This window comes from Oryzias latipes, chromosome 8 (assembly GCF_053564925.1).
Source record: "Oryzias latipes strain Hd-rR chromosome 8, Olatipes_Hd-rR_3.1".
NCBI classification, from domain to species: Eukaryota; Metazoa; Chordata; class Actinopteri; order Beloniformes; family Adrianichthyidae; genus Oryzias; species Oryzias latipes.
In genome coordinates, this window is record NC_136244.1 from 15506585 (window position 1) to 15526587 (window position 20003).

Genomic DNA, 20003 nt, shown 5'->3' on the forward strand with positions numbered 1-20003 from the left:
TGTGCGGGACTGTTAGCGTAGAGTAAGCCTTGCCCTATTTCCCATCATCCATCAGTTTACACTCTACTGCTAGCTTACCACCCCGCACAACCCCAACCTAAAATTACCAATGCAAAAAAAGGGCAGCAATATTGGAGCTATCTAGACGTATAATTTTGAGCCAGACATCAGCTCAGATACAAAAAATAAAGATGTACGAGGATCTAGTCATCCCCAAGTGGATGCATATATGATTTAATATTTATACATTTCCTCCATCATCAGCAAAATGTCTCAAGAAAACATTAAAAACACCATAAACACTATTTTCATTGGAGTGGGTCTTTAAAGGAATGTCGATAAATGTTTTCGAACGCTTCACATCTTATTAGTGAAGCACGGTTGAGGTATTGTAGTAGTTTGAAGATGCATTGGGACAGTAAAGATAACATGTGTATGTTCCTTTAGAAGTTTGTAAATACATATTTAATATTGTATTCTTCTTAAAATGAACAGTCTTGTGACAGATTCTTGACCAGAAAGATACTTTGTGATATTTAAATAGGCATCAAATTGGAAAAAAATTGATTTATTTTTGTCTGTGAAACCAGAAAATCAGTTTCCACTGCAAATCATCATTAGTGGAACTAAATTAAAATAGAGTTATAACATATATCTCCCCTGTTCAAGAAAGACGGATGGCTGTCTTTTAAACAATAATTCTTTATTTGTTTTTTACTGGTCATTTCATTAGTAAATATTAAGTCAATGGTGGTAGCTTCAAAGTCCAGCATGTCCAGAACCTGCTGCGGTTTTACTAAATTTATGACACATCAAGAGTTTGTCCTTCATTTACCATCCAAAATGTGACAAGCTCCACCTCTAGCAGTGTAGTCATGGAGCAGAAGTGTATCAGTTGCAACAGGGACCCCTTCTCACCCCAGACTCTTTGTTGAAAAGGTTTGATTCTAAGAGGGCAAAGAGAGTACAAGAGGTTTAGGATGGACGTCCTCGGGGCATCTGTTGGTCACAGAACCGACTGAAATATTGTAAGGGTTCAGAGAGGCAACAAGGATTTCCCTGTTTGGAGTCGGTTTGCATTTTTTAAGCAGTGCTGTTTGCCATTTTGAAATATTCAAGTTTTGTTCTTTGCTAAAGTGACATTTAAAAAATAAATCAGATAAAACTAAGTTGCAGAAAGTTTTATTTAAGTATTTGTATGTCCATCTTTCCATATTAAATCCTTGAGTTCTTCAGTTTTTAACCTTTAAGTTTGTAATTTCTGATGTGCTATATGACTTGTGTTTAGTTAAAATTCTATTCTATTCTATTTATATATACGCACACAGGCTGATATATCAGCCTTATAACCCAAATACACAGCCTGTTTGTTATAAGCATGTTGACTGAAGGGTGAAGACTTTTAGGGCGGGTGGATGAGGTTGGATGAGGTTGGGTGGGGCGAGGGAGCACAGAATAAGAGCCGAGTCGCACAGGACATCTCAAGCGCACAACGGGAAGCTGTGAGGGTTAGATCTTACTGGCTGCGCGAGGACGCGTTTAGTTATAGATACCACGTTTAAATCCAGTTTAGATTACTTTCATGTTGAATGAGTGCGAATATGAGCTGCTTCAATCATTCTGTGCTACTGTGAGGGCAGTTTCCCGCGTGGTTCCTCGCGTTTGCGCAACAGGTTCCTCACAGATTTACCAGACTCCGACCCATGTAGGAGAAAGAAGCATGTTGTCACCGTTTCGGCCCTTTGGCATTGAGCTGGAGATCAACTCATGGGATGTGGCGGATGCAGAATCCGGTTTAACTTTTGGAAGGTGCTCTCCAAAGCCTCTGTGTTCTTTACCATGGTCCTGATCTTCACCTACTTCTTCTACTGCCTCACGGGATTCTGTGATTCGACTCCAAGAGCTTTATTTAAACAACAAACCCCTCACAGAGATTATGACATTTCAATCGACCGCCGCCGCATGCTGGAAGAGCTGCGACCGTCTCCGCGCTGCGTGCGCAATACTACTGCTGCTCCGCGCGCGCAGCAGGTGGACGCCGTGGGGCAGAAAAGCAAAAACGAGAGCGCGCAGAGCAGCGGCATACCTGTCTCCAACACTTTTGGGACCAAAAGGTTTCCGCAAGCGATTATAATCGGTGTGAAGAAAGGAGGAACCCGCGCCCTGCTGGAGTTTCTCCGCATCCACCCGGACGTGAGGGCGTTTGGCGCAGAGCCGCACTTCTTTGACCGTTTCTACGACAAAGGACTGGAGTGGTACAGGTACAACAAACACACATATAGACAAACAAGCTTTTTAAGTCTTTAAAAGAAAAGCAGGTATTTAAAAAAAACCTTATTTATTATCATGCTGATTTAAGTCCGTGGGAGTCTGTCAAACTTTGTCTTCAGGAGGATAAATAGGATGTCAGGCAGAGGGGTCAGGTGAGCAGCATTGATGTGTCTGCTCAGCACATGTGCCGATGCCTCCTGTCAATAAATGAGAAAGCCTTTTTGAAGGAAGGATGATGTATTTGGATCAGATAATATTCTCAGTGTGTGCTGCTGTAGATCAAAGGGGCAGCAGGTCCTCCAGGAGCAGTTCATCATCCTGACAGTTATCCAAAACACCATTTACAAATCATCTCAACATCCTGCACTGGCATATCAATTTTACTATTTGTTTTGCACACCCTGATCAGTTTATTATTGTATTTAAATAAAAGGAAGTTTCTGTATAGCAAAATGCTTCAATGGCTTCTGATGCTGGGGCAGCAATGATTTGGAGTGACCCATGGCCATAACTATCATATATTTTTGGGGAGCAGTTTCAGCCCCACCAAAGGATTTAGTTTTGGAGCTGGTTCTGATCATCATCAGATGTTCTCTGAACTCTTGAACACAGCCCCAGCTGAGCCCTCATCTGTGTGGCAGGACAAAACTATTTCAGGACCACTGAGCAAGAGATCCGACAGGATGAAGAGCATTGGTAAATAAGTGTTTTGTGGAGCAGGAGATGAAATTTCATCCTGTTTTTCCATATGTTTTGCGACCCTTGTTGCTGGAAAAGTGGTGCCACATGGAAATGATTTCACCACTGACAATTTTAGCGCACGGCTCCATTTTTCTTCCTCTCAACTTCTATTTTTACTCTTTGAATGTGTTTATCTACTATTTTCAAGAGACATGCCCAACTTTTTATGCATTAATTACTTCAGTTCAAGTTTCTATCGACACCTGAAGAGGTTAAGCAGTTGTCTGCTTACCCAAAAGTTCAGGGATTGATTCCTTGAAGTGCTTTTGGGCAAGATTGTCATGATTGCCCTGCTGTGTTTGAGTGTGAAAACACAGAAAGTCTTATATGAACACACGTGTGACAAAAACAGGGCTTAAAAAGTGATACACATATGTAACCTCCTTACACTTTTTTCCTCTCATTGAGTTAGAACTGAAAGCTTTTATTTTGAAACACAAGAACCGGTTTGATGCTCTCACAAAACAAGTTGTACTGTGTTTGTCTGACTGGTTGCTTTAAAGTTTCTTGTTTTATTGAGAATTTAGAACTTAATGTTTAAATGATTTTTTTTTTTTTGCTTCAATGAGGACAGAATGGATTGATTGTAGGAAAAGCTGTCTTTATTAAAGGGGTTAAAAACTTTTCATTAAGTTGAAGCTGAGGTGGGAAAGAACAGAAAGGATTTCCTCAACAATAGAAGGAGTTAACTGCAAAGTGATCCTGGATGAAATCACTGAAAGGTGATTCCTTGCTTGTCGAGATCTCAGAAATTGGGAAAATCTGCTTGGGTTTATCAGCAGTGAGCCACACAGATGCTGCTGTGGCTGCAGAGATCGACTCATACAGTACAGTTCTGACAGCTTTGTTGGAGAATAAATCCTGGATGCCAACATTTGTGATTTGTTGTCAGTTGTTAATTTTAGAAAAAGGCATCCGTTTTTGGATTAAAAGTTGGGTTTTGGTGAATTTAAAGTCATTGTTTTTTTGGAATACACTCAAATTTAATAATTTTAGTTTTAAATCTGTGAATTGTAGATGATTTTTTGTGAGGAAATTAAAGATGTCACAGCTCCTGAAACTCTTTGATCTCACATTTACATGTCTGAACTCTCATAGCAGTTAACTTTCTGCAGAAAAAACTCACTGTGGGTGCAGCAGATGGATGAAGTTTATGTCATATCTGGTTATGGATGAATCTTTTAGTGAGCTGCATGTTTGAGACTCCTCACAGACTCAGCAGTATCTGCTGTTCCAACAAATAATCCTGGATGAATCGCGGTTAGACTTTGTTTTATGGGCGCTTTTATCTGAGTGCTCTGTAAGTATCCCTCTCTTCCACCCTGTCTGCCTCTCCTTCCCATTCCCCTGTTTGTATGCATGCGCGGGAGCGTCTTACAGGAATGAAAAAAGCCGCAAACAATGCACTAAAAAAGAGATTTAATGATTTGGTGTTTTTTTATGGCTTTTGGGAAGTGATGGCTTTCAGATGGGACTTGAAAGCCACCACAGAATACTGAAAAACAACCTCAGTTTTCTGTGGGACAATGGTTCTGATTGTCATGGCTTTGACAGAATTGAGTAGAGAAATAATTTATGGAAAATTCCCTGCTTTTTGATTGACTGATAGCAGAACAAGCAGTTCTTCACATTTTCAGCTATTAAAAAAAGGCCAAAAAGTTTCTGCGTAAGGCAATGTTCTTCTATAAATGGAAGTCGCTTTGTTTAGCAAAAACAACGTTTAATCCATGTCATTAACTTTGGGGGATTTTATCAACTAGGTAATGTCATGATTCGGAGGCGAGACAGACCCAGATGCTGAAACCCAGAAGGAGCCGTGACAGGCGGACCTGGACGTCGATCCGGGTGGGCTCGATAGAAGTCGCTGATGAGGGTAGGGTCCAGAATGAGGGAACGGGATACCCAGGGGCGTTCCTTTGGACCGTAATCCTCCCAGTCCACCAGGAACTGGAACCTACGGCCACGGCGACAAACATCCAGGACACGGCTGACTGTGAACGCGGGAGCGCTGTCAATAATACAGCTTCAATTTTGGCCGGGGGGAATGCTACACGCCTCGAAAATGTAACCCAGGAAATTAATGGATGAAACGTGAAATTCACATTTTTCGGCCTTGACAAAAAGTTGATTTTCCAATAATTTAGACAAAACAAGACGTACATGGTTCTCGTGCTGTGAGGGGTCTTAAGAATAAATTAAGATGTCGTCTAAATAGACAAACACAAAACGATTAATGAAGTCTCGGAGGACATCATTGACTAGCCGTTGGAAGACTGCGGGGGCATTGGTCAAGCCAAATGGCATTACAAGATACTCGTAATGATCAAGGGGAGTGTTGAAAGCAGTCTTTCATTCATCACCTTCTTTTATGCGCACAAGGTGATAGGAGTTGCGGAGATCTAATTTTGAAAATGTTGGAGCCTCTTGGACTGAATCAAACATGGAACTGATGAGAGGAAGAGAGTATTTATCTTTGACTGTTATTTGGTTTAGTTCGTGGTATTCAATACAGGGACGCAAGGACTTATCCTTCTTTTCTACAAAGAGGAACCCTGCACCGACTGGAGAAGATGAAGGACGGATGTGTCCAGAGGAAAGTTGCTCTTGGATGTATGACTCCATGGCTGCTTTCTCGGGACCGGATAAATTAAACAATCTACCCTTAGGTAAAGTAGAGCCCTGGACTAATTCAATGGCAAATTCATAGGATCTATGGAGTGGTAGAGAGCTGGCTTTGGCTTTACTGAAAACGGCCTTGAAGTTATGGTAACAGGAAGGAACTTTAAAAAGATCAATATTTTCAGAAATAACATCACAGGGAGAAGTGACGGCGGGAATGACTGCCTCCAGTCAGCCAAACAGAACGCACTCCAATTAATAACGCGTTGATGAACCCAATCAAATTGGGGGTTGTGTAGTTTGAGCCAGGAAAATCCTAACAAGGTTTAACTAGAGAACAAGACAAGGGAGCCAGACTTGAGGTCTAAGGTTAGACTAAGCACCATCAGGGGCAACGAACTGGCGATGAATACTGGAGCTGGGTCTCCTTAAGTAGAGCAGAGTCTTGATGAGGTGAGTAGTCACAGCTGGTGGAGTCAGGAGCAGAGCAGAGAAGGGAGGGGGAGGAGAACTGACAGAGGCACCATGACAGCTAATCCACAGTCATGACATCAACGGCCATGTTTGACTGGATTGCAATTACAGAGTTCTGTAAATCATTGAGCGGTGAGCAAAAACGCCAGCATGCATGAAAATAACATCAATCCCAGAGAAAGGACATGGATTTATGCAAATCGAAATTCATGATAACTGCTGCTCATACTTTAAAACGTTTGAATTTTTGGAACATGTTTTGTCAAAATAGGAGGTGGAAGACTAAAAAAACGTAGGGAATCTTTTCAGCAACTACTTCCACATGGGTGGTTGAGCAAGGCACTGTGGTATAAACTAATGAATTTTCATTGTGGTTGACGCAGGTTTGAATCTGTAATTTACGTCACGTCCTACCAAGTTCCTGCCAGATAAATCCACCAAAATAATAATACTAATAACCTGAACAATTTTTATTCATTAATATTTTTTATACAAAAACTCGGAGAAACATTTATTCTCCCCTGACACGGTCTGTTATAATTTACAGTCTTTTTGTGCTCCTAAAGACAGATCAGATGCTAACACCTACAATTCAGGAGTTTTAAAGGAGGTGAGATGATTTAAGTCGATCCTGACACACGGAGAAAACATTTTTTCCCAGCAAGGATGATTTTCCCAACACCTCATTCCGTGTTCAGGCCTGAGGCTGTTAGTGACGGAGGCTCAACGCAGCTGATGGCTGTAACAGAACAGGAAGTGCTGCCCGTAGAGCTGAGAGGTATACCGCTAGTTGGTTTTAATGGCGGTGGCTTTTGGCTGAAATTGGGTGTAGGTGGTGTTAAAGGATTTGGAAAAAGCCCACACTTACACCCCATATGGTGGTAATTATTATAATATGAGGCACATTGTGGTCCACTTTGGGGCACCAGGGAAGGATTCTGCTGAAGTCGCTCTAGCTCTGAGCTGCAGTAAGAGAAATGCAGATGTAACGTATCTGTGGACCAAGATAAAAAGTACCTGCTGTTACACAAAGCCCTGAAAAAAACAAAAATTCAAATGTGTTTTCCCAGAATAAAACCCTATGACCCAAGTTTTTTTATGATTTAGAGGAAAATTCTGACTCTGTCTTTTTGCAGTGAGACATATCATTTCATGAGACGGAAGATTAGAGAGGAATGAGACATGTTAGTGTCATGTTGTGATTAAGAACATAAACGTGGGAGAAATCTGAGTAGATTTAGACATTTTGATATTTTATGTTATGGATAAAGCTGCATGGTGGTGGAGTTGGTCCCTCACTGCAAGAAGGGACTGGTTCAAATCCCAGCTGGGACCTTTTTAATATGGTTTGCATGTTCTCCTCATGCATGTGTGGGTTTTCTCTGGGCACTTTGGCTTCCAAAAACATGCTTCATAGTGGTGTGTGTGGTTGTGTGTGATGGATGCGTGAACTGTCCAGGATGTACCTCACCTTTGCCCTTCAAGAGCTCCTGCATCCCTGTGACCCCCAAACAAAAATAAAGTGGGTTTAAAAAATGGATGGATTTTAAATTTGACTTCGATTTTGAGAAACCCAAACCACCGGTATCTAAAATCTACGAGCAAATGTTGCCAGAGGTTCTGTTTGCTTGAGTTTCACCTCAACTCTCACATAGAACTATAGATCAAGATTAACCTTAAGCAAACAGCTAGTTCAATAAACCTCAAGCAAGCATGGAAGTGAAGCCTAAATAGAGATAAGGCGTAAAATGTAGCTGGTCCGTATGGAGGCTGAGAACATGCAAATCAAAGATCATGATTTCAAGCCAACAAAAACATTTTTTCAGCCGTTGAGTTGAGACTAATTGAAGCCAAGCACCAGAAGTAAAAAAGCAAGGAATTACAAACATATAAACCCTCTGACATCATGTGTTTAAAACATATAGTTATATGTGACTTTCTTTTGCTAAGAAACAATAAAAATTATTATTATCTTATCTTCATTTGTAGTCCTGAGGCAGGTATAAAAAAACTGAAGAATTATTCACATAAAATTAACGTAAAATGTAAGAATTTTTGGTTAAAGAAAACCCAAATCACCATTCTGCCTGAATGATTTCATCTGCTTATCCCAAATCACAAAGCTGCTTCTTAAGCTATCCTGCAAAAGATTGTGAAAATTAACATCTTATTAAACCCCCCATACTTCAGGAGTTAACCACATTTTATATTTAATCGGAGCAAAAAACCATTCTTCAACCCCCCTTAAATTAAAATGTGTATGATTCTATCTCCATCCAACCCGCACGCTCCTTCACCTACAAAGAAAACCCAACACATTCCACAGGGAATTGGATGAAGGCTATCAAGAAGACCACCCCCAGATCAACAAAAGGAATTAAAAAAGAAAAAAAAGTTATGTAATACTATCAAAACAAGACAATAAAGCAACAAATCAAAAGAAAAAATCTTAATTTTATTCTGCCTATTTTATAGACCCATTTGATAACAATATTATAGTAAATATTTTTATAAAAGTCTGTTTTTTATACTTTAGTTTTGTAAGTTAATAAAGAAATTGGGTTATTTACCAGATCTATATGTGCATTTTATTACTTGGGTCCATTGAATTGTATTGAATATTGTTGTCAGCTGCGTAGTAATAGTAAGGATTAAGTCCTTCTCTGAATAAAAAAGCTACAGAATCTGCATGTCATACATTACTTGTTGATCTTCTTCATTTAAAATATCTGTGAATCTTTTTATTTACTGTAAAAATAAAGATTTGAGTTGAAATCAAACTTTTTTATATTATTCTTCATTGTAATCTAAAGTGATTTTTGTATAAAATAGAAATTTTATTGTAGAAATAAACTAAACTTTCTCCATAGTTTATTCTGCAATGAATTAAAGCTACCACACAGCCTTCAAGCTGTCCTTCTCACCCTCTGACCATAGAAACTCTGTTGGAAAATGCTGTTCCACACTTTGCATTTTAAGAGTTTATATTCTTACAACCCTGATTTTTAATTGGGTCTTTCCTAAAATAAAAGTGAAAAAAATAATAAAAGGATGTCTGTTGAAGTAGAAGCTTGCAAGGTTCACTGAACATCTTTATGAAATCCATAAGTTTACCATTTCCCATGAGTAGGGGACATGATAATTAGATTTTAGGATCCAGTTTCCTCAAATCAGCTCCACTTTCTGCGCAGAACCCCTTTTGTTAAAGCTCTGTGGGGGTGTAGTTGCACCGTTTCAACAGGGGAACCCATAATCTCGGGGCCAGGAAGTCCCCTGGCCACATCCTTGATGCAAGGGTGTTTTCATTTAATCCTATGAATCAGACGGCTGAGAGTATATCAGTGGTATAATTAGCTCTGCAGCACTTCAGCGAGTAAGCGCTGCGTCCTTCTAACAGCAGGAAGTTGTGCGTGGGTAGTCAGCCAAGCTCTCTTGAAGTGGGTTAAACTGAAAACATATTGGCACCATTAGTTTTTCATAAAGGCCCCAGACATAAATATTGAATGACAGGTATGCAGTTCGGATTAATCAACAATCATTTGTTTACAGTTTGTCACAGCACCACACAGGCTGATTGATGATAGAAAATGGATAGTATTGATTTTCCTATAATGAGGCTAATTGTCATGACGGAGATAGGAACCTGAGAAGAGGTAAAAGCTATGATTGATTAATTATTCATAAGTATGGAAAGACATCTTCTGGTCAATTACTGTGGTGTGGCTGAGGGAGTGAGCAGGAGTGAAGGACAAATCCACGATTATGGGTGAGGAAGAGGAGTGCAGAGGAGGAGAAGCTGCTCGGTTTCTTATCAGGGAACACCTCTGCTATAATGAGTGCATGGGTAAAACACATTCAAACACACAGGACCGTCTGTCATGTGTAGACAGACATATTAATCAGGGAAAAAGGCCAGCTCCTGCAGTTAGATAGTAATCAATTAATGGTCTTTTATTGTGGGCTCTATTTAACAGTGGCTTGAAATGACTAAAAGCAAGAAGAATTATCTTGAAACTTGAAACTTTAGGCTGTATAAAGTTTCTTTGTCTACAACTGAGTTGTAAATACATTCACTATCCAACCCAAAAAATGGGAAATAGATTTTGTCTTTACATGCTGAGGGAATCAAAACATATCCTCAATAACTCTAAATAGAAGCCTCATAAATTCCACTTGTGACATTAAGATTTCATGAACACAGAAAAAAAAGCTTTTGTTTCGTTTTCTGATTAGTCCTTGACCACCAACAGCGTCCCTGAAATAATGAAAACAAACTTTCCTCTGATGTTATCAACCTTTCTAAACGGCCTCTTGACGGTGGCATTTGGTTTTGATTGAGCCAATCACTCTGGAACAATAACACATATGCTTCATTGTTTGTTTATTTGAATTTTACCATGTGGCTCCTTTCCAGTTCCTGTAACACACAAGCCGATTTGTTGATTAAATGAGCAGCGGAAAAACTGCTTGCTGTTTTAAGCAGCGCTCAACATCCGTTCGTCATGCAGAGCCATTTGCTTCCACCACAACTCTGATTTTCCCGGGCTGCTTTTCCCACATATATACACAAACTTATCTGGTTATCAGCTACTTTGACAGTTGTTGCAGTAAATTGGGTCCTAATATTTAAATTAGAACAGAAAATTAATATACTTTGTGGAATCAACAAACATAAAAAGCTACACTGCATGGGTGATATTTAACCCTGCGAAGCCCACTACATCAAAGAATTGACAAAAAAAGGCCAATTTTTTTAAATTAGGATTATTTTTACACCCATTGATGAAATCCACTAAGACACGGAGTAACAATTGCCAAATTTTATCCAAAAATTTTTAATATGGTGCAATTGTAAAATAGAAAAATGATTATCTTTAAAAATTGCATTCTCTCCAATGTCATTGGAAAAATGAATGACATTATTGAGTAATACTCACGGTAATGTTATGAAAATTAGCTAAATTCTTCCCACCAAATGTATTTTTGAGATCTCACTACTGGGGTCTCAGGAGTAAACTTATTAGACATAATACCAATTGTTAGAGATTTGAGAGAAGTTTTCGAAACATTTTTTTTAGCTTGTTACAAAAATAAGAATATAGGATGTTTGGATGTTTTTTCCTTTTATTATTTTAATGTTTTTTTATGTGTAAAGAAAATGTTTGATACTAACATTTCTGCTATTGATAGTTTCTAATGCTACCATCTAAGTAGCTCTACAGTCTACTTGATTCTCCACCATATGATGCACCAAATAATAAAGGAACGAGATTTGTTTCACCTTGGCAACTCAAGAAGAAAACTCACCTAAATGCTCATATGTGGCTCTACATCACTGGGAGACCCTGGGCACCAATGCAGTTGGATACCATACCAGATTCTTTTGCATCTTGTGCAGAAAACAGCTTAATCTCTAGAACACAAAGGCAGATTTTTTAAATTTAAAAATAACTTTAGAATGTCCACTTAAATCAGATCTGTATTTGTTTCCACAGAACTCTCAGAAGTGAAAGTCTTAAGTAAAACAAACTCAGTGGTGTGACTGTTCCTCATGCAGTGGAGCTGAGAATGCAAAGATGCAGGACTGAATACTGAGTGTCTGCTATGAAGCTTTTGCACAAACATTTCTTTAGCCTTCCTCAATATTAGACTGAAGTCCTTTGCAAATAAAATAAAATAATAATAATAATAATAGGCACAGAGTGGATTTGTAAAAGCCCCTTTTGATTGTTCACACTAAAAATTTGGTTTGTTCACCGTTATACTGACCCTAAACCAATTAATTTTCTTGTTTTATGCAAATTTAACTATCCAATCCTTTAGGATCTTATAATATTGTTGTTTCACTGCCAACATTCAAAGCATGTTGCTAGAAAAATTTGAGACATTTAAGTTTATTTACCAAACTGCACAGTGATCAATGAATTACTTTCCCTATTATTGTTGCATTTTTAAAGCATTTTTAGAAGAGTGTTCCACGTATGATCACACAAATCTGACCTCTTTACTAAAGAAATGTAAACCTTTATTCAGTTTACGTGCCCCAGTATAGTCTGCACTGCTTTTTTTTGTCCACTGCAGCCATATGTTGAACATACTAGCTGATGTTGGTTGTGTTTACTGCCCACGTAGGGCTGTTAGTCTTTTAGGAAACCTCAGAGCTGTGGAGCGTGATGAGGGGTAAGCCCTCACTCTTGCAGGAAGAAATAGGGGGTGAAAATCTGTAGAAAATTGCTATTCAGTTGTCATCAAGGCTTTGTGGTTTTGATTCATCAGGCACACACGGTGAGGAATTGGTCATGTTGTGAAGCTTCACCATGACATTCTGAAGAGTTTTTAGGGACCTTCAAATAATAACAGAGCACAAAAAGTTTTAATTGGACAGATTTTTAGAGAACGAACAGTAAGAATATGTTTACATTTCATTTTACGGTATTTTCACCAAAGGAGCTTGCAAATAAACTGGTAAGTGTGATAATAAACAAGAACTTGGAGGTTAAATGCTTTAACTTGAATGAAGAAATGGTTGTGCACGACTGGGCAAAGTTATAACACTACAATAACAGAACAAAGTGCGTTGTTTGCCATTTACTCTTCAAAAATAATAAAAACTGGAGCAAAATGTAATTCTTCAAGTCACCACTAGGGGTTAATCGCAAAAGTCAGCCCACGTTCTTTTGTGTTTCACAACAAAATTAAACAATTTCAAGATGATTCTAAATATTTTTTGCCTTGGTAGCACCCATGACAGTTTTTTGGAGGTAATATTAAAGTCCAGCGGTATTTTAAATTTATGATTAACTTCAAAAAAGATACTTAATGGTGGGTCTGGTGGTTTGATTGACATTCCATCTCAATCATCAGTTCTACAAAACGTCACGGATATGTTTAAACTTTTCACCACTTTTGTGAATAAGAGACCACTGTGCTTGAAATAGGCTTAATCTTTCTTGATTAATATTTAAAATGAACAACTACAAACCCCTAAAACCCAATGGTTCATTAGTAACCACGCCCCCACCCCCCATCCCCAAATCAATGGCTACAAACGATCAGAAATGTTTATAACACGTTCCTCTTTTTGTTCAGGAACTTGATGCCTCGGACTCTGGAAGGGCAGATAACGATGGAGAAGACCCCAAGTTATTTTGTCACAAAGGAGGCTCCCAACCGCGTCTGTACGATGAACTGCCAAACCAAGCTGATTGTGGTGGTCAGGGATCCGGTGACACGTGCTGTATCTGACTACACCCAGACACTGTCCAAGAACCCAGGCCTTCCATCCTTTCAGAGCCTCGCCTTGAGAAATGCCACCACAGGTCTGATCGATACTTCGTGGAGCGCCGTGCGCATTGGCCTCTATGCCAAACACTTGGAGAGCTGGCTCCAGTACTTTCCCTTGTCTCAGTTTCTCTTCGTTAGCGGGGAACGTTTAGTATCCGACCCAGCAGGGGAGATGGGCCGAGTCCAGGATTTTTTGGGATTAAAAAGGGTGATTTCGGACAAACACTTCTACTTCAACCAGACTAAAGGATTTCCCTGTTTAAAGAAGCCAGAGGGGAGCAGCAGACCTCGCTGTCTTGGAAAGTCCAAAGGCAGACCTCATCCTGACATCCACTCTGAAGTCCTGCAGAGACTCAGAGACTTCTACAGGCCTTTCAACCACCGCTTCTACCAACTGAGCGGACAGGACTTTGGCTGGGACTGACAGCAGGCCCAGATAAGAACAGAAGTCTTGTAATGTGTTTTTTTTTCACACCAAAAATGTTGAGATGTTTCTGAAACAGGGGAACACCCACTGAAACAAACCACTGAACCTTTTACTCAATCTTTTTTACAAAAAGCTGTGTTGCAGGTCTGACACGGTGAAACAATAAGCAGCAAGATCTCCTTTTTCTGTCTGTTACTTTTAAAATGTGCTTGATTAGTGCATTTCTTTAATTGGAAAAAATGGAACTTGCAACTTAACTCCTTCAGTGGACATTAGCATGTTAGCTAAAGAGCCAGCCAATCACTAGAGACGGCTATTTGAGGTGGAATTGATCAACGCTAATACACTCATCTGGCACACAGAGGCCAAATGCATGTTTGTCCGTGTTTAACCAATAAGACTTTTTTTGGTCATTTATTTTCACAGTTTTAGCATTCTCAGGGAAGAAGAGAAACAAGCTCCTTTCTGCCTGTGGAATCTGACCTGCAGCACTCACGAACTGTTGAAAGGGAAGACGTGCACACAGTGCTGCTAAAGTGCAAGTTATACAAACAGGATTTATGGAACTATTGTCTCTTTTATGCAGCCTATTATGAATGCAATATTTTATTGTCTCTGTTTTGTTTTAAAATGAAAAACCTATTTATGGTTTCTGTTATCATAGAATACATTTAGATTTTGTATTTTATAGGAAAAAAGCTATTTATTTCATGACAAGCCAATACATAAAACTGGTACACGCTGTTTAACTGGACTTTGGGGTTTATGTAATGCTCTGCAATGGTTGGATACATTTGATTTGGAGTTTTGCAGTTCATTTTTTTGGAAAATCTGACTGGTATTCTAAGTGAAATCTCATTTGAAAAGGGTCTATTTAAGGCATGCATGCACATTCAGTTATTAATATTGTTACTTTAAAGCTACACTGTTTTTAGCATTTTGATTGTTTTAGACAGTGCCAACTGTATCAGCTCTCTCATCATAAATCATTTGTAGATGTTTAGATCAATGATTATACTGACTTGTTTATTTTGAGCCAACACTAAACCGACGAAAGCTGATCTGACTAATACTTTGTTTTGGGAAGTAAAGTTTTATACAAAATAAAATGTCAGTGCTTTATTTCTTTTTCTTTTCATATGTTCTTATTTAATTTGATATTTTTAGATTAAAGGCATGCAGCCAAAGACGTTTAGTAGACAATTGGCCAGTAGATTAAAGGTTATGAGAGAAAGAAATAATCATTTGTCACCACAAAGACAGCGATGAACTTTTACACCATTTGTTTATGTTTCATACCTGGTCTTAGAACATTTACTGTAAGGAAAGTTTTGAAGAAAACCTCACATCTCTAGCAAATAACATAAGTTTGTGATTACACAATAAATATTACCAAACTCAAAAGGAAGCTTTGTCCTTAAAAACTCATCTTTTTTTTTTTTTGCAAAATGGAAGTAAAGGTCCAAACTAGTGTCAATAATATTCTGCTATTCAAGTTGTGGACTTTAATATCTTATCCATTGATTATTAAAGACGAAATGAATATTACAAAGGTTATTTGTAGTAAAAATGTAGGTAAATTTTTAGATAATACAGACTCTGTGTGGTTTTTGCATGTATAGCCGTATAATAGGCCTACCACATTAGGCCTATTCACCTTAAGCCTAATGAGCACAGAACTTAAGGTGAATAGCACTATTAAAGACCCACTCCAATAGAAATTGTGCTTTTGGCGTTTTCAAGACAAAATGCATTTTATAAAGTATTTTGGTTAGAATTGCAGTTCTCTGTTTGTTTCACATTTTTATGCTATACAATATTTTAGGCAATGATTTTATGGTAATTTGGGCATAAACTTTCTATCCAAAACACATCTGTGTTATACTACTGTATACAAACAAGAAATAATCAAGCTATTTCTATTGTATTTGCCTCATAAAGGCAAACAATACTTATTCAATTCTCTGTCCACATATTACATGATTGTTCCATGTGAAAAAGTCTACCCAAAGCATTCATAAAGTCTTTACTTGTCAGGTTAAGACCTTTGATTTGAGCTTTATTTACAGAGGATATTCATTCAGACAGAAACTCACATTGCCAAAATTAACATTCCCTTTCTATGTAACACATTAGTGCAATTTGGAATGTTTCATAGAAATAGAATTTAAAAAATCTATTTGTTTTATGAATCAATAGTTATTTAGTTATACATATACATGAGTGACATTTAAAATGTTGTTTTAGACTTCCCCACTATATTTCTGTCAAATTCTCTCCTTTTTTTTAACATGTTTGGCATGTGTATTCAATGGACCTCCCCAAACCTTTAAACATGTTATGCTCACTCCATCGGTCTGCTTCAGTGCTGACTGAACAGCACTGTGACAGTCCAGAAGCAGCCATGAAGTGATCATTAATATTTCATTCTGTGAAAGTCTCATAAACAGAGTTAGAGCAGTCGTAAACCTTTTTCTTCCATCAGCAGGAAAGCAGGCAACAGCTTCAACCTCAATTAAACACTTTTAATGAGGTGGGAACTTTCATAGAGTTGAAGGAAAGTTTAGAAAGTAACAGTTCAGTTCATCAACTCTGAGAGCTGACATTTGTGAAGGTCTATTGCAATGTGGTTTGTGGAAGGAATGTGTAGAAAACAGGAATCTGTAGAGACCTGTTTTGTGGATTATGAGTTGATTGTAATGTGGATCTTCTAATTTTGTTTGATTCACTTCTAGTTCTAGCTCCTTGTTTTGATGTTGGTAAGTTTTTTTCTCCTTATTGTTCTGTCTTGCCCAGTCTTAGTGTGTCACAGCACAGTCAATTTTTCACTTCTGCCTGTTCACATACTCTTTCTTGTTTCTTTTCTGTGATTTCTGGGGTTTTCCAGATGTCGTATAGCTTAGAACAGATATAATTATTATTTGATTTATATTTAACCCTTTTTCAGTTTTATTAGGTTTAGACTCACAATAACATGTCAAAAATTAGACATTTGTTCCCCAGTTGAGGACTATCTTAGCTTTTGGCTCAATCGAGGTGCGGAAGATGTAATGCTGGAAAAAATGTTGTCTTCATGCTGACAGACAGAAATTGTCCACTTTATGAAAGCTAGGAGGGGTTTTCCTTTGCTGCAGTATCAGGGTGTGAGGTGGAATCTGTAAGGAAGCAAAAAGCCCTTTGATTGGTCCTGTCTCACTGAGCTATCAGAGGGACTTTGTGAGGAGAAAAAAGATTGGTTTTGAGTTTTGTCAGATAACAAACATGTCCCATCCAACAGTTTTTAAATATGCTTAAATGTAAGTTTTTGTTTTTCATCGTTTGCTGGTTGAAAAAGGATGTTTAAAGGACAATTTAAGTAGGTTTATAAGCCAGCAGCTTTGATTTAACCTTGGAGAAACTACGGAGTCAAATTTGCCACTTATTTTTTTCTTTTTATGTAATTGTTTTTTTAAAATATTATTTTATTGTTTTTTTTTCTTTTTACTTTTTGGCGGCTGTCAATTGCTGCTTCCCAAAATAAACAAACAAAAAAATAAATGTATTTAATTAACTTTAAAAGCCCTTAAGAAAGACGTTGGTGGGTTCTGCAGGGTTAAGATTAGTTTTAGAGCGTCAAGGGTCAGATAATAAAGAAAGATTTACCGGTATATGTTGTTATGTATTCAACCAGATCATAAGAAAAACCAACAAAGCAAAAACAAAGGCAAAAGGAAGATGTGAGAAGTTGGATTTATTAGATGGATTTAGAGCTCTCCCATCAAACTTTGTTCAAAGTCTAACGACCTCTTTGGTCGGTTTAGCCGTCATGTGTTCATATGTCCTGGCAGTGGTTTTGATGTTGCATTTTTGGGTTTGAAGTTCAAATCTGTTCTAAATGTTCTAAACATTGGATTAAAGTAGGCATTTGTTGGATTAGAATACAAAACCACACGTTTGCTAAATCATTGCTCGGATTCCTCTTTTATCTACCTTTTAGGAATTTTTTTTAATCTTTGAAATTTCAAAAGAATCGTTTGAACCCAAATTCAAAGACAATAACATATATTTAAAATCATAATGTCACCAAATATTAAAAATCTACCAGTAAAAACACATTTTTAAATGTACATATTTTTTTAGGATTCTTTTTTTACTTTTATATAAATTAAATGTATACGTTTCTCCTATTATTAATTTCACTTTCTTGAATCAAGTGTTTGTTTTTATCATAATTTGTTCACATATTTTGAAAGTTGCCCAGCTAATTTGTGTCTGTGCAGAAACACCAGCATCTGAAGCACACACGTGCACGCGCACTAACATCACCCATTCAGAGAGTGTTTAGTGATGTTGAAGGGGCGGATTTCCACTCAGTCATGCAAACTATGATTGAAAAAAAAAGAGGCTGCTTCCGTTCAAGTAGCCACCAATTTTAGACAATTTACATTCAGGACTCCATACACTTTCCACCCATTAACTCCCCTAAACGAATGAAAAAAAAAACCTGCTGGGATTTCTCATTTTCCTTTGTGGTTAAGCCTCACCATCCCTTGTTAAAACATGAATCCAGCTTTTATTACTGAGAGACAGATTAGGTACAGAGACATTCTATTGTAGGAGCATATTGCAATAGGCCTGTTTAAGATATATGAAGATTAACATTTACTTAAGAGCTGAACAAGATTGTTTTTCTGGAAGGATTTCAGCGAACAGTCAAAGATTTTTGGCTTCCAAAACTTGGACTTTCTTGTTAGGCTTTGATTTGAGAGGTTTAGGGATGGAAATTTTGTGGGAAAGCTTCCACTTAGTTGGGTATAAAGATAGATGCAGCAGCCAAAATAGTGGGACAAAGGACCGGCATTTGTTGTTTTGGACAAACACAGATGCACCACTTTGAAAGTGAAAAGACTTTTATTCAGAATAAAAGGGCAAAAATGCTCCAATCCGTTGTTGTTGCTTTTTTCTTGTAAAATGTTCAGATCTACATAAAGAATTAAATAAAAATAGTGTCAGACAGCATTATAAGCTCAAAGAAAAGCTACTCACTCTGAGCGTGTTCAAGTTCAAATGGCTCACATTTACTCATCCTCATTCCAAAAACTAGTTAACTTAATTTCTTCTCCACCTTTGTTGTTCTTTGATGTGTTCTGTCATGCAGCCATGTCTGGCTCAGATACTTTAAAGGTTCCGTGTGTCAGTGGTCGTTTTTCTAGGAATAGTCCCACCACAGCAAGGGCAGCACGCAAAGCCAGGCCACTTTTTCTGAACGCGATTGTTCTGAACACGCAAACAGACTCAGGCTGTGACACGCTCCCACAAGCTGAATCCCTTTGGAAGCTTTGCTTTACAAGAAAACAAATCAACAGTGCAAAGTCAAGATTACATTTTTGGATGACTATCATTCGTGTGAAGACAGGATTCTCATTTTATCGTCAATAACGGATACTAAAGTCAGAGGCTGCAAGGATGTTTTTCCTCACAAACTTTAATATGTTACTAATAAAAAATTCTGATGATTTATTAAGCCACATTGTAAAGTGGTTAAACTTTATGGACCAATCCGCACATTAATCTGATAGATAAAAATCAGAACTGAAAATGGCAAATGCCTTGCATCTGAGTTAATGCTGCTATTTTAGGACTTTTGAATGTTATTATTGCTTTAAAAATAACTCAAATTAAGGAGTATTTTAATATTTTTGATCCGTAAGAATCTTTCAAGTAGTTTATATGATTATTTTGAACACTTTTAATGAATAAAGTTGTTCTGTTTGCAGAGCTCTCTCTTGAATTCCTTTAACATCACCGGGTTTTAGCTGAATCCTCTCTGTTTTGAAGGTTGCATGTCACAGCATGATGAGATGACAAAAAAGGGTTTCTCTGCACAGTTTTCATATCTCCTAGTTTCTTGTAGCAACCACAGTTTTTTCCCACAAAAAGGAAGAATATGCAGTTAATGGTGATTCTGAGCTGTTTTTAGGGAGATCCACATATGGATGGATGAATATATGTTTCTAACTAATCACCTACGGTAAAGTGAAGGATGCTGAGTGACAGATGAACCTTTAAACTTCTGCTAAATCATTTCTTAGAGTGCATGCTGTTCAAAGACAACTCCTAAGCGAGACCCTGTGCTCTGTGATGAGTAAAAAAAAAACAAAAAACAGATCCAAACAGTTTTATAGCTTCCAGATCTCATAGGATCTGA

General features: G+C 37.9%; 1 protein-coding gene across 1 annotated transcript; it reads left to right on the top strand.

Annotated features, from left to right (window-relative positions):
• Nucleotides 1–1469: 1469 nt before the first annotated feature.
• Nucleotides 1470–14925, top strand: LOC101161641 (heparan sulfate glucosamine 3-O-sulfotransferase 6). Its single transcript, XM_004071688.4, has 2 exons — nucleotides 1470–2261; nucleotides 13195–14925. The coding sequence occupies exons 1-2, from the start codon at nucleotides 1768–1770 to the stop codon at nucleotides 13811–13813; spliced, it is 1113 nt and encodes a 370-aa protein (XP_004071736.1). The 5' UTR covers nucleotides 1470–1767; the 3' UTR covers nucleotides 13814–14925.
• Nucleotides 14926–20003: the final 5078 nt, after the last annotated feature.